Below are 27,671 nucleotides of genomic sequence, written 5' to 3'. Positions count from 1 at the left end.
CCTTGAAGGAAAGAGGGGGTGGGGCTTGACAGGGGCGGGGCTTGAAGGCAAGACCCAAGGGTTCCTTAGATTTGCTTCTAGGAATAGGTAGCCATGATAAAGCAGTCATGGCTTATGGTGAACTAGGGCCATGCTGCCCATAAGATTAAGAAATTTTTCAGTCTGAGGTGAGGGAAACAAAAAAGATTAAGCCATTTTTGAAAATCTTAACTGCCTGTCACAGTTGAGGTGTAGTTTCTTCATCATGTGGTCAAGGACACCAGGGTCCTTGTGGTTCTGCGTGAGGGCAGCCAGTTCTGTATTCACAAAACTGAGGGGCTCCCCTTTTGGAGAGTTTGTGGTTGTGGCATCCTTTCCAGCATCCTCCTGGAAAACAGCGATCAGGAACTTGATGCGATGCTCAGTCTCTGTAGGGCTGGAAATTTTTTCCATGTTGGAGTTGAGTGAGGTACCTGCTGAGACTTTTTTGTATTTTGCAAACTTCTTATACCTCATTCATTTCCCTTGGCTTCCTGAGGTAGCGATCTAATCATTAAGAAAAAATTAGCCTTGCATTTGGGACAATGTAAAAAAGAAGTACAGTAGAAGAAAAGCTTCATATTGGATCTAAACATTCTTATGTTTTCTGTGTGTTTGAAAAACTTTGTTTGTTTATGAGACAGTCTCACTCTGTTGCCCAGCCTGGAGTGCAGTGGGATGATCATAGCTCACTGCTGCCTTGAACTCCTAGGCTCCAGGAATGCTCCCTCCTTAGTCTCCCAAAGTGCTGGGATTACAGCTGTGAGCCACCGCATCCAGCCTCCCCCAGAAAGGTGGAATCATTGTGCAATACTCCATTTTACATACCCTAAAGAACCATTTAACTGTTTGCTGTTGGGCATTTGTCTACCTGCCTTTGTCTTCTTGTTGTGTTCCTTGCCCCTCCTCCACTTCCTCTTCCTTTTTGTAAGGGAGGGAGGCTCTTTTTTTAATATTGAGAACATCTTGTAAGTAAATATTATCTGCCCATCTAATTATTTTCTTAGAAAAACATTGCGAAAATAGCATGAACATAATGTGTGTCGAGAAGGCTTTTGATATACATGACCTTTGCAGGGTTTTCTCCTACCAGCTGTGTGCGGTATATGAACGTTCCTGTCTTTGTGTTCTTGCCATCGGAGTATTAAATTGAACTCTTTTTGGCTGGGTGCGGTGGCTCACACCTGTAATCCCAGCACTTTGGGAGGCCGAGGCAGGCAGATCACAAGGTCAGGAGATTGAGACCAGCTTGACCAATATGGTGAAACTCCATCTGTACTAAAAATACAAAAATTAGAGACCAGCTTGACCAATATGGTGAAACTCCATCTGTACCAAAAATACAAAAATTAGCTGGGCGTGGTGGCGCATGCCTGTAATCCCAGCTACTCAGGAGGCTGAGGGAGGAGAATCGCTTGAACCCGGGAGGCGGAGGTTGCAGTGAGCCGAGATCACACCACTGCACTCCAGCCTGGTCAACAGAGGGGGATTCCTTCTCAAAAAAAAAAAAGAAAAAGAAAAAGAAAATTTATAAGTAAATAATGGTATCTTGATTTCCAGTAAAATTGAAAGATACTGTGTGTGTGTGTGTGTTTTTTTTTTTTTTCCCAAGTGCTTGGCCAGTGTTTCCCAAATCGTATAAAGCTTGAGAAACATTTCAAATCATCCTTGGAAAACCAAGAAGTCCCACTGTAAGAAAAAAAAAAAATCGTTACAGTTTGAATAGCTAAATAATCCTCTTTAGACTGGGCAACTCCTTTTGACTTGCCAGTTAGTTCTCTCCTGCCCTGAACATTTTCCCTTTAATACCAATTTGGGAGGTAGCCTTTTAGAAAGATTATAGACTGGGCATGGTGGTACACACCTGCAGTCTCAGCTATTCGGGAGGCTGAGGTGGGAGAATTGCTGGAGCCCAAGAGTTTGAGTCCAGCCTGTGCAACACAGCAAGACCCTGTCTCTTAAAAAGAAAGTAGATTTCTAGTGTTTCCAAGTAGGCTTACCTTAAAAATCATTTTTGCTTTGCTGGTTCTCCTTTTTCTGTAGTGTGTGAATCCCAGTTTAGTGGGCCCTAACTTTGGAGGCTTGGAAAAAATGAAGTTATTTCATGTTTGCTAGGTTGATTGGATTCTTTATTTTTTTTTTTTTTTGACGGAGTCTCGCTCTGCCGCCCAGGCTGGAGTACAGTGGCCGGATCTCAGCTCACTGCAAGCTCCGCCTCCCGGGTTCACGCCATTCTCCTGCCTCAGCCTCCCGAGTAGCTGGGACTACAGGCGCCTGCCACCTCGCCCGGCTAGTTTTTTTTTGTATTTTTAGTAGAGACGGGGTTTCACCGTGTTAGCCAGGATGGTCTCGATCTCCTGATCTCGTGATCCGCCCATCTCGGCCTCCCAAAGTGCTGGGATTACAGGCTTGAGCCACCGCGCCCGGCCTGATTGGATTCTTAAGCTTTAAAATATATTTAAGCCAGGTGCAGTGGGTCACGCCTGTAATCTCAGCATTTTGGGAGGCTGAGGTGGGCGGATAACTTCAGGTCAGGAGTTTGAGACCAGCCTGGCCAACCTGGTGAAACCCTATCTTCACTAAAAATACAAAAATTAGCCAAGCGTGCTGGTGCACGCTTGTAATTGCAGCTACTCGGGAAGCTGAAGCAGGAGAACTGCTTGAACTTGAGAGGTGGAGGTTGCGGTGAGCCGAGATCATGCCACTGCACCCCAGCCTGGTCAAGAGAGTGAGACTCTATCTAAAAAAAAAAAAAAAAATATATATATATATATATATATATTTGGGTTTTATTTGAGTACTGACTATACTATTTAAAGGATTGCTAACAATTTAAGAAGCTTTCCATCTTTGATGTTTTATGTAACTTTGGTGTTGAGTTTTATTTTGCTTTGTCAGTTGTTTCCCAAACCTTTTATGCCCGACTTCTCTATACATATATGGCAGAGGAGTTCTAGGAAAATAGTACGTAAGTGCTAAGTGACCTCTTTGTGGTTGCTTTGTTTTTATTGTTTATTTGTTTTTTTGAGAGAGCCTTGTTCTGTCATCCAAGCTAGAGCTGGCTGGCATGAGCAGCTCACTGTAGCCTCGACCTCCTGGGCTCAAACAGGTCCTCCTGTCTTAGCCTCCCCAATAGCTGGAACCACCCACATGTGCCACTCCACCTGGCTCATTAAAAAAATTTTTTTCTTTGTAGAGATAGGGTCTCACCATGTTGCCCAGGATGGCCTTGAACTCCTGGGCTCAAGCAATCCTTCTGCCTTGGCCTCCAAAAGTGCTGGGATTACAGGCATGAGCCACCATGCGTGACCTGTTTTTAGATTTGCTTATTTCTAGCATGTCTAATTTATGAGACCTTGATACAGTAATGCCATGAGGCATTACATGAAAATCACTGTAAAGTTTTTAGTAACTAGAACCTAGAATTTATATTATCTTGGTTCTCCTTTATTTTTGCTTTCAGGAAAATCTGTACTTCAGTGTTTTAAGCACTTTGGGAGGCCAAGGTGGACAGATCACGAGGTCAGGAGATCGAGACCAGCCTGGCCAACATAGTGAAACCCCATCTCTACTAAAAATACAAAAATTAGCCGGGCACGGTGGGGTGTGCCTGTTGTCTCAGCTACTTGGGAGGCTGAGGCAGGAGAATCGCTTGAAAACGGGAGGCAGAGGTTGCAGTGAGCTGAGATTGAGCCACTGCACCACTGCACTCTAGCCTGGGCAACAGGACGAGACTCCATCTCAAAAAAAAAAAGGTCCCAGGCACAGTGGCTCACGCCTATAATCCCAGGACTTCGGGAGGCTGAGGTGGGTGGATCACTTGAGTCAAGGAATTCTAGCCCAGCTTGCGCAATGAGGGTAAACCCCATCGCTACAAATAATACAAAAAAAAATAAAAAAAATTAGCCAGGTGCAGTGGTATGCCTGTGGTCCCAGCTGTTTGGAAGGCTGAGGTGGGAAGATCACCTGAGCCTGGGAGTAGAGTATTATACACCCTGAGTGCCCAGGAGGCCATGGATTTTCTTTTGTTTTGTTTTTTGTATTTTCTTGAGACAGAGTCTTGCTCTGTCACCCAGGCTGGAGTGCAGTGGCACGATCTTGACTCACTGCAACCTCCACCTCCCGGGTTCAAGCGATTCTCCTGCCTCAGCCTCTCAAGTAGCTGGGATTATAGATTTCTGCCACCACGCCGGCTAATTTTTGTATTTGTAGTAGAGACAAGGTTTTGCCATGTTGGCCAGGCTGGTCTTGAAGTCCTGACCTCAAGTGATCCACCCATCTCAGCTTCCCAAAGTGCCAGGATTACAGGCATGAGTCTCAAGAGGCTGGGGCAGGAGAATCTCTTGAACCAGTTAGGTAGAGGTCGCAGTGCACTCCAGCCTGGGCAATGGAATGAGACTCCATCTCATAAATAAATAAATAAAAACTAAGAAACTAAGAGGTGATGAGGAAGAAGAAGCAGAACATCTGTAAACGACCACTTGGAGTGAAATCCCTACCCCCTTTCCCATTCAAAGGATGAATCTTTGAACTGCATAGCCACTGTGAAATCTTTGATTATATATTTTCCACTCATCGTGCATACTCTTAAATGACAGATCCTTGGAGATCTACCAAAACAGAACTGAAAGTGTATCTCCTACCTATAGTCAATATATTATAGAAGAAACTTAGTCTTTCATACCCTTTGATACCTAGCCTACTACTTTTCTACTCTCCGAACACAAATTTTGATTTGTGGAAAATTTTTTTTTTTTTTGCTGTGTCACCCAGGCTAGGGTGCAGTACCATAATCTCGGCTCACTGCAACCTCTGCCTCCCAGGTTCAAGTGATTCTCGTGACAGCTTCTGGAGTAGCTGGGATTACAGGCATTCGCCACCACACCCAGCTAATTTTTATATTTTTAGTAGAAGTTTAGTAGAGTTTTGCCATGTTGGCCAGGCTGGTCTTGAGCTCCTGGCCTCAAGTGACCTTCCCCCCTCAGCCTTTCAAAGTGCTGAGACTATGGGTGTGAGCCACTGCATCCAGCCTGGAAAATCGTTTTGTTACAATTTTGGGCATCATTCCAGATTTCTCCTTTTCTTTCTTGCCTGTCGCATCTTATTAGTCCCCAGGTTCTATTGATTTATTCCCATCAATATGCTTGAACTTCCTCCGTTCCTATTCCCACTGAATTGGCTTTTTTTTTGGAGATGGAGTCTCACTTTGTCACCCAGGCTGGAGTGCAGTGGGATCTCGGCTAACTGCAACCTTGGCTTCCTGGTTTCAAAGGATTCTCCTGTCTCAGGTGATCCGCCCACCTCAGCCTTCCAAGGGCTAGGATTACAGGCATGAGCCGCCGCACCCGGCCTGAATTGGCTTTTTAAGACCTCATCTTCCACGAGAAAAATTGTTAGTTATGTCTCACACCTTGTTTAGCTTTGGAGTTATGTCTCATGCCTTGTTCAGCTTCGGGCTGTCATTATTATTATTATTTTTTGAGACAGAGTCTTGCTGTGTCACTCAGACTTGAATGCAGTGGTGGGATCTCGGCTCACTGCAACCTCCGCCTCCTGGGTTCAAGCGAGTCTTCTGCCTCAGTCTCTGAAGTAGGTGGTACTATAGTCGCACGCCACCATGCCTGGCTAATGTTTGAATTTTTAGTAGAGACAGGATTTCACCATATTGGCCAGGCTGGTCTCGAACTCCTGACCTCAAGCGATCCGCCTGCCTCAGCTTCCCAAAATGCTGGGATTACAGACGTGAGTCACCGCGCCGGGCCCGGTCTGTCCTTTTTAGTGCTGCCAAAGTGTGTCTCTGGCCTAAAATCACAGCAGATGTCTGCCTAGCACATCATAACCAAACCTTTTGGAGCCTATCCTCTGCCTAACACTTTCCTGTTCTCATCTAGTGCAGTCTTGGAACAAAGTACCCATTAGGGTTATCTGAATTCCTTATTGTGCTGTGGCATTGCCAATGTGCTGTTATTACTCAAGTTTTGTGGACATGTGCCCAGAAGTAGAATTATTGAAACAAAAACGTTGGTGTCATTTAACATTTTTGGGATATTTTCTTTAGTTATTTTCCCTGCAGGGTTATATGATATTTTGATTTATAAGAAATATATGCTGGCCGGGCGCGGTGGCTCAAGCCTGTAATCCCAGCCCTTTGGGAGGCCGAGACGGGCGGATCACGAGGTCAGGAGTTCGAGACCATCCTGGCTAACACGGTGAAACCCCGTCTCTACTAAAAAATACAAAAAAGACTAGCCGGGCGAGGTGGCCGGCGCCTGTAGTCCCAGCTACTCGGGAGGCTGAGGCAGGAGAATGGCGTAAAAACCCGGGAGGCGGAGCTTGCAATGAGCTGAGATCCGGCCACTGCACTCCAGCCTGGGCGACACAGCGAGACTCCGTCTCAAAAAAAAAAAAAAAAAAAGAAATATATGCTTAGTCTTTGTACTACTTCTGGCACAGCTCCTAAAACCTTTGGAATCTCCAAAGTGACTAAGTGTCTTTTTGTATGCTAATGAAATGACTGATGGCTGGGAGCTCTTAGTAGCCTCCAGACAGAGGCTGGTTGCCAGGAGAACCAACCACTTGATGAGAGGGTTAGAACTTTTATTCTGACCTCTGGGAGGGGAGAGGAGCTAAAGGTTGTTGATCTCCAGTGGCCAGTGATTCAATCAGTCATGCCTGTGTAATCAAGTCTTTTCTTTTTTTTTTAATTTTTTATTTTGAGACAGAGTGTCACTCTGTTGCCCAGGCTGGTGTGCAGTGGCATGATCTCGGCTCACTGCCACCTCCGCCTCCCGGGTTCAAGCAATTCTCTGCCTCAGTCTCCAAAGTAGCTGAGATTACAAGCGCCTGCCACCATGCCCGGCTAAGTTTTGTATTTTTAGTAGAGTCAGGGTTTCACCATCTTGGCCAGGTTTGTCTTGAACTCCTGACCTCATGATCCACCAGCCTCGGCCTCCCAAAGTGCTGGGATTACAAGCATGAGCCACTGGGCCCGGGCTTTTAAAAATTTTTTTTTGGAGATAAGGTCTCTCTCTGATGCCCAGGCTGGAGTGCAGTGGTGTGATTTCAGCTCACTGCAACCTCTGCCTCCAGAGTTCAAACAATTCTCTTTTTTTTTTTTTTTTCCGGGGGCCGGCACCCCGCCCGGCTAGTTTTTTGTATTTTTAGTAGAGACGGGGTTTCACCGTGTTAGCCAGGATGGTCTCGATCTCCTGACCTCGTGATCCGCCCGTCTCGGCCTCCCAAAGTGCTGGGATTACAGGCTTGAGCCACCGCGCCCGGCCAAACAATTCTCTTATCTCAGCTTCTTGAGCAGCTGGGACTACAGGCATGTGCCACCACGCCCGGCTAATTTTTTGTATTTTTAGTAGAGACGGTTTTTTGCCATGTTGGCCTGGCTGGTGACAAATTCCTGGCCTCAAGTGATCTGCCTGCCTCAGCCTCTCGAAATGCTGGGACTACAGGTGTGAACCACTGCTCCCTGACACTGTCTTATATTTTGTGAAACACTCAGCCTCCTTGATCTGTCTTTATAGTTGATAGACACAAGTACACGAAACTATTTTTCTACTGTAAGGAAATTGGCATACATACACATGATGGTAAATGATCCTTGACACCTGGGGCCTACTCCTAATGAGGGATAAAATGGAGTTAGGGGCATTGGAGAATGACGAATGGGAGAGGCTACAGCCCTCTGTAGTTGGCATTCTGCTGTGCTGCTAAGGCTGGCTTTAGAAATAACAGCTTATAATTAGAACTGTGATTTGTGTCTGTCCTTTTCTTTTCTTTTCTGATACAGAGTTTCTCTCTAGTTGACCAGGCTGGAGTGCAGTGGCGTGATCTCGGCTCACTGCAACCTCCGCCTTCCGGGTTCAAGCGATTCTCCTGCCTCAGCCTCCTGAGTAGCTGGGATTACAGGCATGTGCCGCCATGCCCGGCTAATTTTTTGTATATTTAGTAGAGACGGGGTTTCTCCATGTTGGCCAGGCTGGGCTCAAACTCCTGACCTCAGTGATCCGCCCGCTTTGGCTTCCCAAAGTGTTGGGATTATAGGCGTGAGCCACTGCGCCCGGCTGTTATTTGTGTGTGTTAAGTAGATTCTTTACCTCTCCAACTAAGAGAACAAACACAACACCGCCCCCCTCCCCCCGCCCCGCCTCATATTGGGCTGTTTATGAAAGGCTTAGCAACAATTTAGACATTTAGAAAGTCCAAGCCTTTTTAATGCAAAGCACCGCCTTTGGCTTTTTGGTTCCCACCTGAAGTGTGGCCATAGAGGCTCGGAAGCCATAGGTTTGGCCGGGGGTGGTAGGCTATCACAGGTCACCTGCACTTGGCATTCTGCTGTGATGGTGTTCTAGCCAACTGAAGACTTACTCAGTAATACCTAGCAAGCAATTAAGAAAATTTAAAAAGAACAACGCCAGTGTTCTGGGGCCTAATAATACAGATTGCTCCCAGCTTCTCATAGTAGCTTTTGAAAGTCTTATTGTGGTAATATTTAGGCCATAGGTTGTGTTTGCCTTTTGATTCCAGCTTTAGAACCAGTTAAGTATGCGTGATTTTTGGGTGGGGAGTGGTAGAGGTGAGGACAGGGAGAGCCTACCTTTTGTTCATTGTCTGAATTATTTTGCTATCAGGAACTGAAAACTAAAATCTGACCAGATCCACTGGAACTATTTTCTGAGAATCATGTATGTGTTTGACCCATGGGAGTGTCTGCCTCCCCAGCCAAGTCATGTGAAACATGTTTACCACCCACTTGTCCAAGAGGAGGGAGTGAACAAACAAGACTTGATGTTACACTTTTGAAAAGCAGAGTTGAAAGAATTGATAAAATAAGTGCCTACTTTGTTTTAGAGGTGTGTTTTCACCATGGTTACTGACACTGTTTTTTCCTATCTCCCAAAGACCCTTGAGAGAGTCCATTGCCACTAGCTGTAGTTTTCTTTCAAAAGAACCTTCCTAATATATCCTTGTCACTGTTCCCAGGAAAGATTTTATGTTACTTTTCTCAGTCCCAGAGTCAGCGTTCTTTTCTTTTCTTTTTTCTTTTCTTTCTTTTTTTTTGAGACAGAGTCTCGCTCTGTTGCCCAGCCTGACTGGAATGCAGTGGTGCGATCACAGCTCCCTGCAAAGCCCCGTCTCCCTGGTTCAAGCGATTCTCTCACCTCAGCCTCCCGAGTAGCTGGGATTACACGCACACACCACCACGCTTGGCAAATTTTTGTATTTTTAGTAGAGACGGGGTTTTGCATGTTGGCCAGGCTGGTCTTAAACTCCTGACCTCAAGTGATCTGCCCACCTTGGCCCCCCAAAGTGCTGGGATTACAGGCAGGAGCCACCGTGCCTGGTCAGTTTTGTTTCTTTAACTCTTTTATAGTAGACCTTTCCCATTAGAGGTAAGTTATAAGCACTAAAAACCCTAGCTGCTTCTCCCCACAGTGTATGGGTTCTACTTTTATTTCATTAATAAGCTTTTTTCCCTCCTGGCTTTGACATAAGCTGACAAAACTGTCCTTAAATTGGTCGAACTTCAGTTTTCATTTTTATTATTTCAAAAGTTTTAAAATAGAGATAGGGTCTCACTTTGTTGCCCAGGCTGTAGTGCAGTTGCTGTTCACAGGTGCAATCATAGTTCATTGTAGCCTCCAACTCCTGGGCTTAGGCCATCTTCTGCCTGAGCCTCCTGAATAGCTGGCATTTTAAGCATGTGCCACAACACCCAGCTTCATTTTTATATTTTAGAAGATAGTATGTTTAAACAGAACATTAAAACAATTATTTACTTATTTTTGGAATATGTAGTACATTTTATTGTTCAAAGCCTGAAAGATATAAAAGGGATGGGGTCAGCCTGGGCAACATGGCGAGACCCTGTCTCTACAAAAAAAAATTAAAAAATTATCCAGGAATGGTGGCATGCACCTGTGGTCCCAGCTACTCCAGAGGCTGAGGCTGGAGGATCATTTAAGTCCAGGATGTAGAGGCTGCAATGAGCCATGAATGTGCCACTTCAGTGTGGGAGTCTCAAAAAAAAAAAAAAAAAAAAGGAAGTTCAGAGTGTTGTTTACTTCTGACTTACATCTGGCAAGTACAGAGATAATCTTTGCCAATAAAGTTGTTTCCACTTTATAGCATACTTTTCTATCTAAACAAACAGGTGTGTTTACCCCATTTGTAAATTTTTAAAAATGGCAACATTTTGTACCTTCCTTTTTTTTTTTTTAAGACAAAGTTTCACGCTTGTTGCCCAGGCTGGCGTGCGGTGGCACGATCTCACCACAACGTCCACCTCCCAGGCTCAAGCAATTCTCCTGCCTCAGCCTCTCGACTAGCTGGGATTAACAGGCATGCGCCGCCATGCCCGGCTGATTTTGTATTTTTAGTAGAGACAGGGTTTCTCCATGTTGGTCAGGCTGGTCTTGAAATCCTGACCTCAGTTTATCCGCCTGCCTCAGCCTCCCAAAGTGCTGGGATGCACCATGCCTGGCCCACCTTCCTTTTTTCAACTAATGATACCGTTATATATCACAACATTAAAAACTTTCCCTACCTTTTTATTTATTAATTATTATTTTTATTTTTTTTGAGATGGAGTTTCGCTCTTGTTTCCCAGGCTGGAGTGCAGTGGCATGATCTCAGCTCACTGCAGCCTCTGCCTTCTAGTTTCAAGTGATTTCTCCTGCCTCAGCCTCCTGGGTAGCTGGGATTACAGGCGCCCTCCACCACACCTGGCTAATTTTTGTATTTTTAGTAGAGATGAGGTTTTACCATGGTGGCCAGACTGGTCTCGAACTCCTGACCTTGTGATCCACCCGCCTGGGCCTTCCAGAATGCTAGGATTACAGGCATGAGCCACTGTGCCCGGCCTACCTTTTTATTTTATGACAGCAGTAGTTTTTAATTGTTTGGTTATATTGTAATTTATTTTATTACTTCCGTATGAATTTCCAGTCTTTTACTGTTACCGGTAATCCTTTAGTGGGCATCCTACAGAGATGCGCAGAACTTTGTCCTGTAATGTTCCATTATAGCAAAAGAAAAGCTAAGCGTATGTTACATTCAGTTGTGTCTCTTCGGTTTCCTTTAATCTGGAACGGTTAGTGGATCTTTCTTTGTATTTCATGACAGTGACTTATTTTGTAGAAAGTCCCTTGAGTTGGTTTGGTCTAATGTTTCCTCATGATTCAATTAAGGCCATGCATTTTTGGCCAGAACATCACAGAAGGGATTCTGTGCTGTGCATTATACCAGAAGGTGTGTGGTGTCAATTAGATTCATTACTGGGTGTGTTAAATTTAAGTATTTGGTTAAGGTAGTGTCTGCCAGGTTTCTCCACTGAACGTTACTATCTTTCCCTTTGTAATTAACTTGTGCTGAGATACTTTGAGACATTGTAAATGTTGTTATTTCTCCAACTTGCCTACTTTAGCATCCGTGATGATTCTTTCCTGATTCTTTTTCTTTTCTGAATCTGATGTATGTCAAATGGAGATTTTTAATTCTGTCGTTCCTTCCACTTTGGTAGTTGGTTTTTTCCTAAAAGGAAGAGATTTTTCTTCCATCCATCTCACCATGAAGTGATGGATTCTTACTTTATACTATTGCTTATTTTGTTGCTAAATTTTGTTGCCAAATTTGACCAGTGGGACCTCCCCTTCCAGCCAGCTCTTGTGTTCTTTTAACATGTCTCCATCACTCTTTCAGTACATCCTTTTAGGACAGGGTAAGATGTTGTAGGTTCATTTTCTAATTTCACTGACTGCCCTGGCCTTGGAATCAGCCATTTATTTCTCCAAGGAGCACTGGATTCTTTTACTGGATAATATTTAGAAGTCAGGATCTGTGTTTCAGAATTATTAACCCATGTCTCTGTGGAAAAGAAGCCTACTAATTAGAGTTGGATATTTGTTCCTTTTGTCTTTAGCCAGAGGGTACTACTAAATGAGCTTGATGACTGTTCAAGTTACTTTGGTCAGTCACACCCCTCCCTACCCCTCCCCCACTCCTGCCTTCCCTTCAGTCTGGATCTTTTAGTTAGTTGAAATATGGTCTCTGTTTTGAATTTAGTTAGGGTTCCTGACATCCTTGTTAATTTTTTTTTTTTTTTTTTTTTTGAGACAGAGTCTCGCTCTGTTGCCCATGCTGGAGTACAGTGGCACAATCTCGGCTCACTGCAACCTCCACCTCCTGGGTTCAAGCAATTCTCCTGCATCAACCTCCAGTCTTCAGCCTGTAGCTGGAATTACAGACGTGTACCACCATGCCTGGCTAATTTTTGTATTTCTAGTAGAGACAGGGTTTCACCATGTTGGCCAGGCTGGTCTCAAACTCCTGACCTCAAGTGATCCTCTTGCCTTGGCCTCCCAAAGGACTGGGATTACAGGCGTGGGCCACCATGCCTAGCCAGTTGATTTTTTCGTTTGTGTGCGTGCGTGAAGTAGTATGAGAAACACTCACATGGTCCCAAATTGTGCATTATACGAAAAGGTACATTTCCTTTTCATTCGTTCATTCATTCATTTTTTCCGAGACAGAGTCTTGTTCTGTCGCTCAGGCCAGGGTGTAGTGGTGCAGTCTTGGCTTCCTGCAACCTCCGTGTCCCGGGTTCAAGCGATTCTCCTGCCTCAACCTCCCAAGTAGCTGGATTACAGGCCCGCACCGCCACACCTGGCTAATTTCTGTATTTTTAGTAGAGACAGGGTTTCAGGCTGGTCTCGAACTCCTGACCTTGTTATCCACCTGCTTTGGCCTCCCAAAGTGCTGGGATTACAGGTGTGAGCCACCGTGCCTCCGGCCAAAAAGGTACATTTTTTTTTTTAACCTTATTCCCACTCATGCTCTGTAGGTAACCAGTTTCATTAGTCTCTGGTTTTTCCTTTCTGTGTTTCTTTTTGTTCGAAATAAGCCAATATATGTGCACATGTATTTTCTTATATATTTCTTACATATAACAGTATACTACAGATACTCCTTTGCATTTTGCTTTTTTTACTTAATAATGTGTCCTGGATTTATAAATTACTTCGTATCTGTTCATAGAGATCTTTTTCATGCTGTGTGTGTATGTTTTTTTTTGCGTGTGTGTGTGTTTTACAGTTGCATAGTACTCTGCCATATAGATGTACCATATCGTCTGTGTTTGGGCATTTCAGTGGCTTCCAATATTTTGTGATTAACAGACAGTGCTGTAATAAATAACCTTATGCATGAGATTTTACGTTGTTGGAGGTATAGCCTAAGGAAGGATAAATCCTCAGAAATGAGATTGCTAGGTCTAAAGGTAGTTGTCTATGTGGTTTTGTCAGCAATTGCATTTCTTCCAGCAGGGTATGCATGCTTGCTTCTCGACAGCCTCAAAAAATGAGTGTCTTATACTTTCTCAGTTTTGCTAATTTATAGGTGAGAAGTGGTATCTCATTGTAGTTTTAATTTATTTGTCTCTCATGAAACTATGGTCTTTTAAAAGTTAAACTTTTTTTTTTTTTCCTTAGACGAAACTGCAAAGGAAATCCGAATTGCTTGGTTGGTATTGGTGAGCATATTTGGTTAGGAGAAATAGATGAAAATAGTTTTCATAACATCGATGATCCCAACTGTGAGAGGAGAAAAAAGGTAAACCATCATTTTTTTAAGCGATTGCTATTATGCTATTTTTTTGTTTTTGTTTTTGCTTTTGTTTTGGGCCTGTGATCAGAAAGCTCTACTGATTTCAGGTAACCTGTGCAGCTTTAAGATAAGTAGTAGAACTTAAGGCTCTAAGCCACTTGAATTGGAACACTTCTTAATGATATGCTTTAGAACAGGCAGCTGCGTAATTCAGTAAGCCTTTAAATAATAGTTTTAGTTTGAATGCTGATTCTATGTTTGCTTTAACATTGCATGTTTTATTTCGAAATCTTAAAGCCTCTTTAAAGGAGATGGTAATTCAAGGGAACAAACTCACGATGATAGCATTTTGCTTTCTAGGGCTTGTATTTTATATATAATTTTGCTTTTTAAAAATATACATTAAATTTTCTAAACATAAAGCTTAGCGTTCACGAAATAGCCAAGTTTGTTGTATAGATATTTTAATAAAAGAATAATTCTTTGTAAGGTCAGGAATTCCCAACCTTATCTTTGGAAAAAGTTGCAGCCAGTTCCCTCTACCACCCCCAATCTTTAAAATCTCTAGAATATAAAGGAAGTTTTCTGCATAAGTTTTACTTGGTCATTCTACTGAATGCTGGCAGTTTAGAAATACAGCAAACATAAAACCTATGTACGCTTTTTCAAAACCGATCTTTTCTAGAATCCACTGTTCTAATTTTAGATTTAAGTGGCTGGAGAAGACGATATGCTAGAGATGAGCAGTGATGCTGTCCGAAGTCTTTTTCACTCCTGTGGTCAACCCAAAATGGGGCTTTCATGAAAATTATGCCCTACTTCCAGCCAAGAGAAACTTAAGGTGGCTATACCATGTTGGTTGTGACGGTCTTACAAATTTTTAATCTGAAAATTTAAGAATAATGCTTAGAAATGTGTTGTTTAAAGGACAGTGGATTTTATAATGATAAATTTTGTATTTTGTAGAACTCGTTTGTGGGCCTGACTAACCTCGGAGCCACTTGTTACGTCAACACATTTCTTCAGGTGTGGTTTCTCAACTTGGAGCTTCGGCAGGCACTCTACTTATGTCCAAGCACTTGTAGTGACTACGTGTTGGGAGACGGCATCCAAGAAGAAAAAGGTGGGTGAAAGGGGTGGGGGAGAGCTCTCTTCCTGAACATTTTTTTAACTTTTTTTTTTTTTTTTGAGTCTTACTCTGTTTCCCAAGCTGGAGTGCAGTGGCGCCATCTTGGCTCACTGCAGCCTCTGCCTCCTGCGCTGAAGCGATTCTCCTGCCTCAGCCTCTCGAGTAGCTGGGATTATGGGCGCCCGCCCACACGCCCGGCTAATTTTTGTATTTTTAGTAGAGACAGGGTTTTACTATGTTGGCCAGGCTAGTCTCGAACTCCTGACCTCAAGTGATCTGGCTGCCTCGGCCTTCCAAAGTGCTGGGACTACAGGTGTGAGCCACTGTGTCTGGCCTAAACTTAATTTTTTTTTTGTTAAGACAGTTTCACTCTTGTTGCCCAGGCTGGAGTGCAATGGCACAATCTTGGTTCACCGCAACCTCCACCTTTCAGGTTCAAGCAATTCTCCTGCCACAGCTTCCTGAGTAGCTGGGATTACAGGCATGCACCACCGCGCCCGGCTAATTTTGTATTTTTAGTAGAGACGGGGTTTCTCGATGTTGGTCAGGCTGGTCTGGAACTCCCAACCTCAGGTGATCCGCCCGCCTCAGCTTCCCAAAGTGTTGGGATTACAGACGTGAGCCACCGTGCCTAGCTTAAACTTATTTTTTTTATAGAGACAGTCTTCTCTGTTGCCCAGGCTGGTCTTGAACTTCTGGCCTCAATCAATCCTCCTGTCTCGGTCTCCAAAAGTGCTGGCTTACAGACATGAACCATGGTGCCATGCCTTGAATAGCTTTTACCAGCCTGCAAAGCCTTTCCACCCCAAGGAGTAACATTTTATCTTTATTTTACAGATGATATATTGACTTGCTGAAAGCCACAGTTGGTAGTAAGGATATAAATATTCAGTCTGATTAGAAGACAGAAGCCACACAATAATTTGAACAGAAAAGGTTTTCTTTTGTTAGTTGTTTGTTTTTTGAGACAGGGTCTCACTTTTTCGCCCAGGCTGGTGCAAACACAGCTCACTGCAGCGTCAACCTCCCAGGCTCAAGCAATCCTCCTGCCAGAGCCCCCCAAGTAGTTGGAACTACAGGCGTGCACCACCACCTCTTGCTAATTTTTGTATTTTTTTTTGGAGGCAGCATTTTACCATGTTGCCCAGGCTGGTCTCAAACTCCTGGATTCAATCGATCCACCTTCCTTGGTCTCCCAAAGTGCTGGGAAGGCATGAGCCACAGCTCCTGGCCTTAAATAGCTTTTACTGGCCTGCAGTGCTTTTGCAGCCCAAGGAGTAATATTTTATCTTTATTTTGAAGATGATGTATTGACTTGCTGAAAGCCACAGTTGGCAGTAAAGAGATAAATATGTAGAGTCCATTTAGAAGATAGAATAATTTGAAAAGGGAAAGTTGAGAATTAATAACAGGAAATTAGAGAAATGAGGAATTGGTTGATAGAAGTTAAAGAGGATTTTAAAGAATACAAGGACAGCAGATACAGGGAGCAACCTGTATCCCTGGGCTGAAAGAGAACATCCAACGGACAGTCTGCCACCCCCATGGCCCAGGCTTGAGATCCAGACCTCTTTGGACACTGCTGGGATGCACTGGGTGGCTGAAAAGGTGCTGAAATGCCTCCCTGGGCATCCCTACTGGAAACTGTCCATGAGAAGGTGCTGGGCCCTGGAACCCCCTACAGAGTCACCTGAAAGAGTGTCTGGGAGGCCATTCACAGGGTGGTCATTCGAGAGGAAGTGCCTCACTGGAGGCACTGTACTGTGAAGCTATTAAAAGAGGTGCTGGGGAAGCTGCTGACCACTGTTAGGTGCAGGAACCTGGAGCCCTGGAGGAAGCTGACCTGCAGCAGGCTGGTGAGGAGGCACAACTAAACCCTGCAGTGCCCTTCACTGATAAGCCTTACCTTCTTGATAACTGGCAAAGGACAAGTATTTGCAGAGCCCATCTCTCATCACTGAGCAAGCAAAGAAGGGTGGATTTGGAGCTGAGAAGCAATAAGTTAATAACTTAAAGAAGATAAGACTTTGGTCTTCTGGGCTCTTAAGATCCATACTTTCTGTTCTGTCCCCTGCACTAGCTCATTAAAACTTTCAACTCTGAAATTCTAGGGTTTTGTATTCTTCACTTGAGTGTAAATTGCTGTGCTTGAGATCCCAAGTCCACATTAACTGAACTTTAAAAAATCATGACTAGACACTGTAGTCATGATTGCTGTTGTTGCTTTAATACAGGTAGGCTCTTGCCTTTGGGGAGTGTATGTGGACAGTCCTGGCTGCCTCATGATGTCCACAAAACACGGTTGCTAATTCTATTTCTTTTTTTTTTTCCTCCCAGACGGAGTCTCACTCTGTTGCCCAGGCTGGAGTGCAGTGACACGATCTCAGCTAACTGCAGCCTCCATCTGCTGGGTTCAAGTGATTCTCCTGCCTCAGCCTCCCGAGTAGCTGGGATTACAGGCGTGTTCTCCCATGCCCGGCTAATTTTTGTATTTTTAGTAGAGACAGACGGGGTTTCACCATGTTGGCCAGGCCGGTCTTGAACTCCCGACCTTGTGAACCGCCCACCACGGCCTCCAAAAGTGCTGGGATTACAGGCATGAACCACCACACCCCGCCTTGAGCCACTATGCCCGCCGTGTCTTTTAAAGTTGTTTTTTGTTGTTGTTGTTTTTTAAAGAGTCTCGCTCTGTCACCCAGGCTGGAGTGCAGTGGCATGATTTCTGCTCGCTGCAACCTCTGCCGCCTCAGTTCAAGCTATCCTTGTACCCCAGCCTCCCGAGTAGCAGGGATTACAGGTGCTCACCACCACACCCGGCTAATTTTTGTATTTTTAGTAGAGGTGGGGTTTTACCATGTTGACCAGGCTGGTCTTGAACTCCTGACCTCAGTTAATTCTCCTGCCTCGGCCTCCCAAAGTGCTGGGATTACAAGTGTGAGCCACTGTGCCCAGCTTTGTTTTTTGTTTTTGAGACAGTCTCGCTCTGTTGCTCAGGCTGGAGTGTAGTAGCACAATCTCGGCTCACTGCAGCCTCTTCCTCCTGGGCTCAATAGATGCTCGTGTCTCAGCCTCCCAAGTAGCTGGGATTACATGTGTGTACCACCACATCCAGCTAATTTTTGTGTTTTTTTTAGTGGAGATGGGATTTCTCCATGTTGGCCAGGCTTGTTTTAAGCTTCTGGTCCCTGCTTTGGCCTCACAAAGTGCTGGGATTACAGTCATGAGCCACCGCTCTCAACGTTTTTCTTTTAAAGTTTTAAACTGATAATAAAGTATTAATCTAGTTTGGGTGTAGGGGTGTTTATGTTCTCATGTGAAGAGGAAGTACCATTTTCTGAAAAGAAAAGTAGCAACTTAAAAAAACCCAAATTTATATTTTTGTTTTAATAGATTATGAGCCTCAAACAATTTGTGAGCATCTCCAGTACTTGTTTGCCTTGTTGCAAAACAGCAATAGGCGATACATTGATCCATCGGGATTTGTTAAAGCCTTGGGCCTAGACACCGGACAACAGCAGGTAAGAACTGAATTTTTTTTTTTTTTTAGTATTCAGAGGTACCCAAGCATTCCTTAGAATGTTTATAAAGGGAGATGAAATAGAATGCTTTTTAAAATTAAATTTTTTCTATTTTGAGTGAAAGCCTTTATTTACTGTCAAATATTTTACACATTATACTTGATTCCATTTATGGAAATTCATATGTGGGCACAAACTGATTGAACATAGCTGTAGCCCCTTTTTGAAAATGTTAAGTTGAAAGTATAGGTAGATTCTGGAATGTTGAATATATTACTATTTGTAGTAGAAGTTGAAAAGCAAGATATGATTTTTCTTTTCAATAACCTAAACTTGTAGGATGCTCAAGAATTTTCAAAGCTCTTTATGTCTCTATTGGAAGATACTTTGTCTAAACAAAAGAATCCAGATGTGCGGAACATTGTTCAACAGCAGTTCTGTGGAGAATATGCCTATGTAACTGTGTAAGTCTGTTTCAACTTTTTCATGATACATTTTGTTCTAAGACAGTTGCTCATATGTTAACTATTTTTCAGTGCAGTTCCAGGTTATAGCTTTAGTGGGTTATCATGGGACTTGAAATATTTATGGTAATACATTTCCATGGGAACACATAAACAAGTGACTTGGTAATTGCAGTTGAACCCATCCAGGTGTTCAGAATGGTGTCTGGGTGAGCTCTTGCAATCTGCTCTTGCTTTATGGCTGTGTGGTATGAGTTAAAGAGGAAGATTGGAACTGGCTAGAATACTAAAAGTAAATGTAAAATGCCTGTTAAAAAATTCGCATGAGTACAATGTACAGCATTTGGGTGATGGTGACACTGAAACCTAGACTTTGCCACTGTGCGATATGTTCATGTAACCAAACTGCATTTGTACCTCTTAACATTTATTTTAAGCAAATTTCTCAATGAATGCTTAGCTTCACCAGTCACTTTCTGTTTTTCTTTTCTTTTCTTTTCTTTTTTTTTTTTTTTGAGATGGAGTCTCGCTCTGTTGCCCAGGCTGAGTGCAGTGGCGTGATCTCGGCTCACTGCAGCCTCCACCTCCCAGGTTCAAGTGATTCTCCTGCCTCAGCCTCCTGAGTAGCTGAGATTACAGGCGTGTGCCACCACACCTGGCTAATTTTTGTATTTTTAGTAGAGACGGGGTTTCACCATGTTGGTCAGGCTGGTCTCGAATTCCTGACCTTGTGATCTGCCCGCCTTGGCCTCCCAAAATGCTGGAATTATATTTCATTTTTAGTATACATAATTTCTGTGAAAGAGAACTAATGAAGGTTATAAATACTTTTTTCCATCTTTCTAGGATGTAATACAGTATAACTTCGTTGCTTTCCACACTCTGATTTGAATTTTGTCATTCTATTTTATTATAGTTGCAACCAGTGTGGCAGAGAGTCAAAGCTTTTGTCAAAATTTTACGAACTGGAGTTAAATATCCAAGGCCACAAACAGTTAACAGATTGTATCTCGGAATTTTTGAAGGTATTCACATTTTGGTGTATGTATTGTTCCTGCCCATTAACAGTTAAATGGTATGCTGAATGCTATTCTGTTTTGATTTAGTGACTAGAGCTTTTATTGTGTCAGCTTTTTCTATATAAGAAGCGTCTCTGTTTGTGTAATGATTCAGAAGAAACTTTATGAAGTACCAAAGCAGGCTGTGTCTTAAAAATAATTTTGCTTATTTCAAGTTATTTTGTATGTAAAGTTATGTATGTGTGAGAAGATACTATTCTGTGAGTGGGTAGTGGGGTATTGAAAGAGCTCTATGCTCGGTTATCATAAAGGTAATTTACCTTGTCATGCAGTGAAAACTAGAATGTGTTAAATATGCAACTTTTTTTACATTGATCAGGCCATTCTGCTTTCTGTATATTTAGATTAATGTGGAGATAATTCAGTGATTCTGTTCTGAGTGGAAAACTGCTAAGAGGAACCCTTTGTTGTCAAGCATGAGTGTATACATAGCGTAATAGACAAGCTTATTATCTAGCTAGCTAGCTAGCTAGCTGTCTTCAGATATATTTTGTGCTTTCTTACTTCCTCAGCTCATCCATGAGCATGCCTAAAGTAGTCATTGAATTCATTTCGCTGAATTTTTTTTTTGAGATGGAGTTTCTCTCTTGTTGCCCAGGCTGGAGTGCTATGACACAATATCGGCTCATTGCAACCTCCACCTCCTGGATTCAAGTGATTATCCTGCCTCAGCCTCCCAAGTAGCTGGGATTACAGGTGTGGGCCACCATGCCTGGCTATTTTTTTTTTTTTTTTTTTTTTTTTTTTAGTAGAAATGGGGTTTTACCATATTGGTCAGGCTGGTCTCGAACTCCTGACCTCAGGTGATCCGCCCACCTCGGCCTCCCAAAGTGCTGGGAATACAGGCATTAACCACTGCGCCTGGCCACTGAATATTTATTGAGTGCTCACTGTGTCAGATACTTTCAGCTGTTGGGGATTAATTAGCCTTTATGGAGCCTATAAAGTAGTGGTATAGGCACCAGGGAGGGACAGTAAAATAAAGTTAGAATAGATAGTGGGTCAGCTATAATAAGGGCTTTGGAGAAAAATAAAGCAGGGAGGGTGGCGCTGGGCAATGTGCTAGGGAGTAGGGTGGAGTGGGTGGAGTTTGAAATAAAGTGATTGAAGGTGAAGGGGTGAGCCCTGTTAGAATCAAGAAGAAGAGTGTTCTAGGTAGATGAAATAGCAAGTGCAGAGCCCAAAATGAGAATGTGCCTTGCCTGGTGGATTGAGGAACATCCTGGGCGGGGGGCGGTTAGTGTGGCTGAAGTGAGTAAGTGATAGAAGATAAAGTCATAGAGATGACACAAGGGCCATATCAGAGAGGGCCTAGTAAACCTTTGTCAGAAGTTTGACTTCTACTCTGTGTGAGATTGAGATGTCATCAGGGTCATACGCGTAGGAGTGATACAGTCTGTTTTAAAGGGTAACTGGGTGCTGAGAATAGGCTGAAGATGGGTTGAGGGCAGATGGGAGTGCATGGTGGCTTGGACCATGGGTTAACTGAAGAGGTGATAAGCACCAATTGGCTTTTAGATATATTGTCTAAGAGCAGATAAAATTTGCAGGCCGGGGCCGGATGTGGTGGCTCATGTCTGTAATCCCAGCACTTTACGAGGCTGAGACAGTAGGATCATTTGAGAACAGGAGTTTGAGACCAGCCTAGGCAACATAATGATAGACTGTCTTTGCAAAAGATAAAAAAATTAACCAGGCATGGTGTTGAACAGCCATACTCCCAGCTACTCAGGAGGCTGAGGCGGGAGAATTGCCTGAGCTCAGGAGTTTGAGGCTGTAGTTGCTAGCTATGATTGCACCACTGCACCCCAACCTTGGTGACAGAGCAAGACCCCATCTGTAAAAATAAAAAAATTTTAAAAAAAGATTTTTTTTTTTTTTTAAATTTGCAGACTGGATGTGGGAGAGTAAGAGGGGAGTCAAAGATTACTAAGATTTTTGGCCTGATCAACTGAAAGAATGAAGTTGCTCTAACTGAGATGGGGAGGACCTGAGAGGAGCAGGATTGAGAGGAATTAGGAGTTTGGCTTTGAGCATGTTACATTTGAGAGGTATAGTTCCAGGAAGAAGTCGTGGCTGGATAAAATCCCCAAGGACTGAGGCCTGGGACATTCAAATTTTAGGGATCAGGGAGGTAGGAGCAGCTGGCACAGGAGGCTTGGAGGAATGCCAGTGAATTAGGAGGAAAGTTGGTGAGTGTGGTATCCTGGAAGCCAAGTGAAGAGATGATGGTACCAGTATTGCATTACTTACGATAATATGGCACAAAAAGCTTGAGCTCAGGAGTTTGAGTCTTCAGTTAGCTATGATTGGCTGCAATTAGCTTTATAGAAATATAAAGGCAAATTTTAAAAAGAAATCACTATCAGCTAAAATGTTTGATTTTTCTACACGTCTCTTTTTAGCTTTTTCTCATGAATATGTTTCAGTAATTTTAACCAAATATGTATATAATTTTGTATTCTGGTGCCCATATGTAGTTTTTACACTCCCTCCTTTTTTTTTCTTCATTTTTTTGAGACAGAGTCTTGCTTTGTTTCCAGGCTGGAGCGCAGAGGTGTGATCTCAGCTCACCGCAAGCTCCACCTGCCGGGTTCAAGTAATTCTCGTGTCTCAGCCTCCTGAGTAGCTGGGACCACAGGTGTGTACCACCATGCCTGGTTAATTTTTGTATTTTTAGTAGAGACGGGGTTTCACCAGGGCAGCCAGGCTGGTCTTGAATTCCTGGCCTCAAGTGATCCGCCCACCTCGGCCTTCCAAATTACTGGGATTACAGGCATGAGCCATGCTGCCCAGCCTTTTTGCTGTTTTTAAATGAATGTTGCATCAAAATACATGTGACATTTCTTTTTAAAACTTACTTTAGAATTCCCAGAAGTGGGATTACCAGGACAAAGAACCTAAAACAAGTATTTTTAATATCATACATTTGGGAAATAGGCACATCAGTTTTAAATATCAGTGTATACAACTTGATAATGTCACTGCTGAACAGTTCCCATTACTTTGTGTGTCCATTATTTATAGTAGCTGTTTTTAAATAGCGTGAGAGCTGTTAACTAAAATGAAATTATACTTTACATCCAGGGTTTTATCACTTGTTTTAAACCCATCTTCTTTTTAAAATTAATATGTCTTATTCTTGATCAGGAAGAAAAATTAGAAGGAGACAATCGCTATTTTTGTGAGAACTGTCAAAGCAAACAGAATGCAACAAGAAAGATTCGACTTCTTAGCCTTCCTTGCACTCTGAACTTGCAGCTAATGCGTTTTGTCTTTGACAGGTAAATGTGTGCAAATAGTAGTATTTGTTGTTCATTGTGGTACTATGTACAGACTTTACCATAGATAGATGAGATGATAAAATGATTGTAATTTGAAACTCCAGATTTGAGGATGAAAGTTATAGATGGAGCCTGTCATTTTGAAATGTCAGTATTTCATGATTTTATTATCATAAAAATTTTAAAGAAGCCAACCATATATAATTGATAACTAGAAAAGTAAAAAATCCTTACTTTTTTTATTCTAAGAAAGTATTAAAAACTGTAGGCCGGGCGCGGTGGCTCACGCCTGTAATTCCAGCACTTTGGGAGGCCAAGGTGGGCGGAATCACGAGGTCAGGAGATCGAGACCATCCTGGCTAACACGGTGAAACCCCGTCTCTACTAAAAATACAAAAAAATTAGCCGGGTGTGTTGGCGGGCACCTGTAGTCCCAGCTACTCAGGAGGCTGAGGCAGGAGAATGGTGTGAACCCAGGAGGCGGAGCTTGCAGTGAGCCGAGATTGCGCCACTGCACTCCAGCCTGGGCAACAGAGCGAGACTCCACCTCAAAAAAAAAAAAAAAAAAAAACTGCAAGGGCCGGGTGCGGTGGCTCACGCCTGTAGTCCCAGCACTTTGGGAGGCTGAGGCGGGTAGATCACCTGAGGTCAGGAGTTTAAGATCAGCCTGGCCAACATGGTGAAACCCCATCTGTACTAAAAATACAAAAATTAGCTGGGCATGGTGGTGCATGCCTGTAATCCTAGCTACTGGGGAGGCTGAGGCAGGAGAATCACTTGAACCCAGGAGACGGAGGTTGCAGTGAGCTGAGATTGCACCATTGCACTCCAGCCTGGGCAACAAGAGTGAAACTTTGTCTTGGGAAAAAAAAAAAAGAAAAAAGAAAAACTGTAAGTAAGTGAATTATCCTGATCTTCAGTATTATCCGATATTTTAAATAGAATAAATTTTGTAGTCATTACACCCCCGCCATGGGAACGTATTTTTCATTTTATAATTAAAATCAAGGCAATGTTGGCACATGTGCATGTCTGCATGTCTTCTGTAAAGCAGGATAATCTGTTTTTCTTTTGTGATTAAGCTGAAACTTCTGGAAAATAAGCTGTGCTTGGAATCAGCACTTTGAATTCACATTTTTTAACCTATTATTTGTCCAGCTATAAAGTGATAATTCTGTTTACTTCTAATTGTACATGTTTTGGAGGAAGATTGTTAAGTGAAAGCTACCTACTGTTGAGTTTATTAAAATAACTAATAGAGCTTATATGTTATGATTGTTTTAAATGTAAATATAATCAGCTTTCCTCTTGGTTAGGCAAACTGGACATAAGAAAAAGCTGAATACCTACATTGGCTTCTCAGAAATTTTGGATATGGAGCCTTATGTGGAACATAAAGGTAATATTTTTACTGAGAAGTAAACATTATAATGCTCAGAGACTCTAACTTGTGATCGGCTTGTGATGAATATAGAATAGCAGTCAATTGCCAGTTTTTGTTTGCTAATCTCTGGAAATTTCTGTCTAGGAACAAAGACTTTTTTAGGAGAGCCAAGATGTTAATTCCATTTTGTGAGAGTAGGTACATAGCAAAGATGAGGTGGTTCATGGATATGTACAGAATTAAGAGTATAAAAATAATTTGTAAAAAATGAATACTGTTTCTGAACCCACACTTGCCACCTTAGTTTCAATACTATTATTTGTCATTTCTCAAAACTAACAGTCTCCAAGTTGCCTCTATTCACGTTTTAAAAAATGTTGTCCCGGAAACATTAGGTGGCGTAATTCCAGTATTTATGCTTTCATTTTTCATATCTGCAACCAATGGTATGCCCTAGGATGCTATCATTGTTTTAACAAGAAATAAGTACTGCTTTTTTCTTTTGGTAGTCTTCATCCTACCAAACAGGATGAGTCTTACTAGAGAAAGAACTGTTTCACTTCCCTTTAAGGTTGATTGTAGTACTTATGAAATATTATGTATGTATGTATGTGTGTATGTATTTTTGAGACAGAGTCTTGCTCTGTTGCCTGGGCTGGAGTGCAGTGGCACGATCTTGGCTCACTGTACCCTCAGCCTCCCTTGTAGCTGGGATTACAGGTGTGTGCCACCAGGCCCAGCTAATTTTTGCACTTTAGGGTTTTGCCGTGTTGGCCAGGCTGGTCTCAAACTCGTGGCCTCAAGTGGTACACCTGCCCCGACCTCCCTAAGTGCTGGGATTACAGGCGTGAGCCACTGCCCCGGCCTCAAATTTTTAATGTAGAAATAATTTTATAAATAATTTTATAAATTTTATAAACTGTCTCTTTCCAAAAAAAGAAAAAATTTCTAGAGGCAGCTTACAATGGAAGCAAGCTGTAAAAACCTTTAAGAGACATGATTGGGAAGGTTGGGGAGGAAAGTGCTAAATAGATACGTAAGCTTTCAAATGTATGATACTCTTCAGTACTGTACTTTAAAATTTGTATCTCTAGGGAACAAGGAAACTGTTTTCAACTTTGCTTTTGGACTTCAAAGTTAGATTGTTATATTTTGTTGAATAAATAAACTTAGCTCTATTTTACTTTATATAGTAGTTTGCTGCTTGCCTCCTTTGTTCAGGTAATTGAAATTGAGGAAAATCTAATGGGTTAGTGGCTTCCTAGTCCAGAAACTTAGGAGATGTGAAATGAGCACTTTGCTTGACTCAACTAGATGAGTTTGAATTGTTACTATTAATAGTTATTAAGTTTATTACATAGTTGTCCAGTTTATGCTATAAAGAAAATATTTATCAAAAGGACGTGTCAGATCAAAACCTGTGGAAATATTTAATTTTGGTATGTTGGTTTACTAAATATAGTGCTTTTTATTTTTTATTAATTTGTTTTCGAGATGGGGTCTGGCCCTGTCACCCAGGCTAAATTGCGGTGATGTGATCACTGCTCATCACAGACTCAGCCTCCTGGGCTTAACCTGGAACAACAGGCATATTCCACCATGCCCAGCTAATTTTTAATTTTTTTTTTTAGAGACAGGGTCTTGAACTCGGCTCTAGTGATCCTCCTACCTCAACCTCCCGAAAGTGCTGGGATTACAGGCATGAGCCACCATGTTTGTCTCCTTAATTTTTGAATAAATAAGTAAATAAATAAATATTATCTTCTCATTTTAGAATTGTTAATTAGGGCTGGTAAAAGCAATCTAGTGGTTTATAGTTATAGGCTTGTCTTTTACACGCTGTAATACTTGCTCTGCCTTATATAGGTAGAAAACTAAAAACAGTTAACTTTTGTTAATTGCTTGGAGTTTGTTCTAGATAATTTGGGAGATTCAGAAAGCATAAAGAAATACAAACCATGGCCGGGCGCAGTGGCTCAAGCCTGTAATCCCAGCACTTTGGGAGGCCGAGACGGGCGGATCACGAGGTCAGGAGATCGAGACCATCCTGGCTAACAGGGTGAAACCCCGTCTCTACTGAAAAAATACAAAAAACTAGCCGGGCGAGGTGGCGGGCACCTGTAGTCTCAGCTACTCGGGAGGCTGAGGCAGGAGAATGGCGTAAACCCGGGAGGCGGAGCTTGCAGTGAGCTGAGATCCGGCCACTGCACTCCAGCCTGGGCGACAGAGCGAGACCCCGTCTCAAAAAAAAAAAAGAAATACAAACCATGTGTAATTCTGTCATCCAGATAATTAGTATTTATATTTTCCCATACCCACATATAACCACACAAAGCTGTACACACATAGCTACACAAAGATCAGAAGATGGATCTAAAAGATGATCTGTTGTTAAAAGGAGAATCCACCTGTTTATTTAAATGGTGAGCCTGCAGATATGCAGACATCTGTAGAATGAGGGATTCTCATTTTCAAACATTAGCCCCTGACTCTCCGACTCAAGTCTTGCCATGTTCCTTGGGGATTTAAAAACTTATCTTTTTTTTTTTTTTTTTTTTTTAATTTTGAGATAGAGTTTCACTCTATTGCCCAGGCTGCAGTGCAGTGGCATGATCTGGGCTCACTGCACCCTCCATCTCCTGGGTTCAAACAATTCTCCTGCCTCAGCTTCCCTAGTAGCTAGGATTACAGACGCCTGCCACCATGCCTGGCTAATTTTTTATATTTTCAGTAGAGACGGGGTTTCACTATGTTGGCCAGACTTGTCTTGAACTCCTGACCTTAAGTGATCTGCCTGCCTTGGCCTCCCAAAGTGCTGGGATTATAGGTGTGACCCACCGCCCCTGGCCTAAAAACTATGTTAATTCTGAAGTTTTTCTTTTTCTTTTTTCCTTTTTCTTTTTTTCTTTTTTTTTTGAGACAGAGTCTTGCGTCACCCAGGCTGGAGTACAGAGGTGCGATTTCGACTCACTGCAACCTCCACCTCCTAGGTTCAAGCAATTCTCCCTGTCTCAATCTCCCGAGTAAGCTGGGATTACAGGTGCCCGCCATCATACTCAGCTAATTTTTGTATTTTTACTAGAGACGGGATTCGCCATATTGGCCAGGCTGGTCTCGAGAACTCCCAGCCTCAGGTGATCTGCCTGCCTTGGCCTCCCAAAGTGGTGGAATTACAGGTGTGAGC

General features: G+C 42.8%; 1 protein-coding gene across 10 annotated transcripts in view; it reads left to right on the top strand.

The window, feature by feature from the left end:
- Positions 1-27,671, top strand: part of USP48 (ubiquitin specific peptidase 48) — a 107,264-nt gene that overhangs the window by 15,968 nt on the left and 63,625 nt on the right. For 9 of the 10 annotated variants that reach the window (XM_031665223.1, XM_031665213.1, XM_031665226.1 and 6 more), the window contains exons 2-8: positions 13,515-13,635; positions 14,596-14,752; positions 18,149-18,276; positions 18,616-18,740; positions 19,657-19,765; positions 22,970-23,103; positions 24,420-24,502. In XM_031665223.1, coding sequence (XP_031521083.1) covers positions 13,515-13,635; positions 14,596-14,752; positions 18,149-18,276; positions 18,616-18,740; positions 19,657-19,765; positions 22,970-23,103; positions 24,420-24,502 — 857 coding nt within the window. Of the gene's footprint in view, positions 1-13,514; positions 13,636-14,335; positions 14,471-14,595; positions 14,753-18,148; positions 18,277-18,615; positions 18,741-19,656; positions 19,766-22,969; positions 23,104-24,419; positions 24,503-27,671 lie in introns of those variants that run through there. The other variant, XM_031665229.1, reaches the window with a different exon arrangement.

This window comes from Papio anubis, chromosome 1, assembly GCF_008728515.1.
Source record: "Papio anubis isolate 15944 chromosome 1, Panubis1.0, whole genome shotgun sequence".
NCBI classification, from domain to species: Eukaryota; Metazoa; Chordata; class Mammalia; order Primates; family Cercopithecidae; genus Papio; species Papio anubis.
This window is presented reverse-complemented; position numbering and strand designations above follow the sequence as displayed.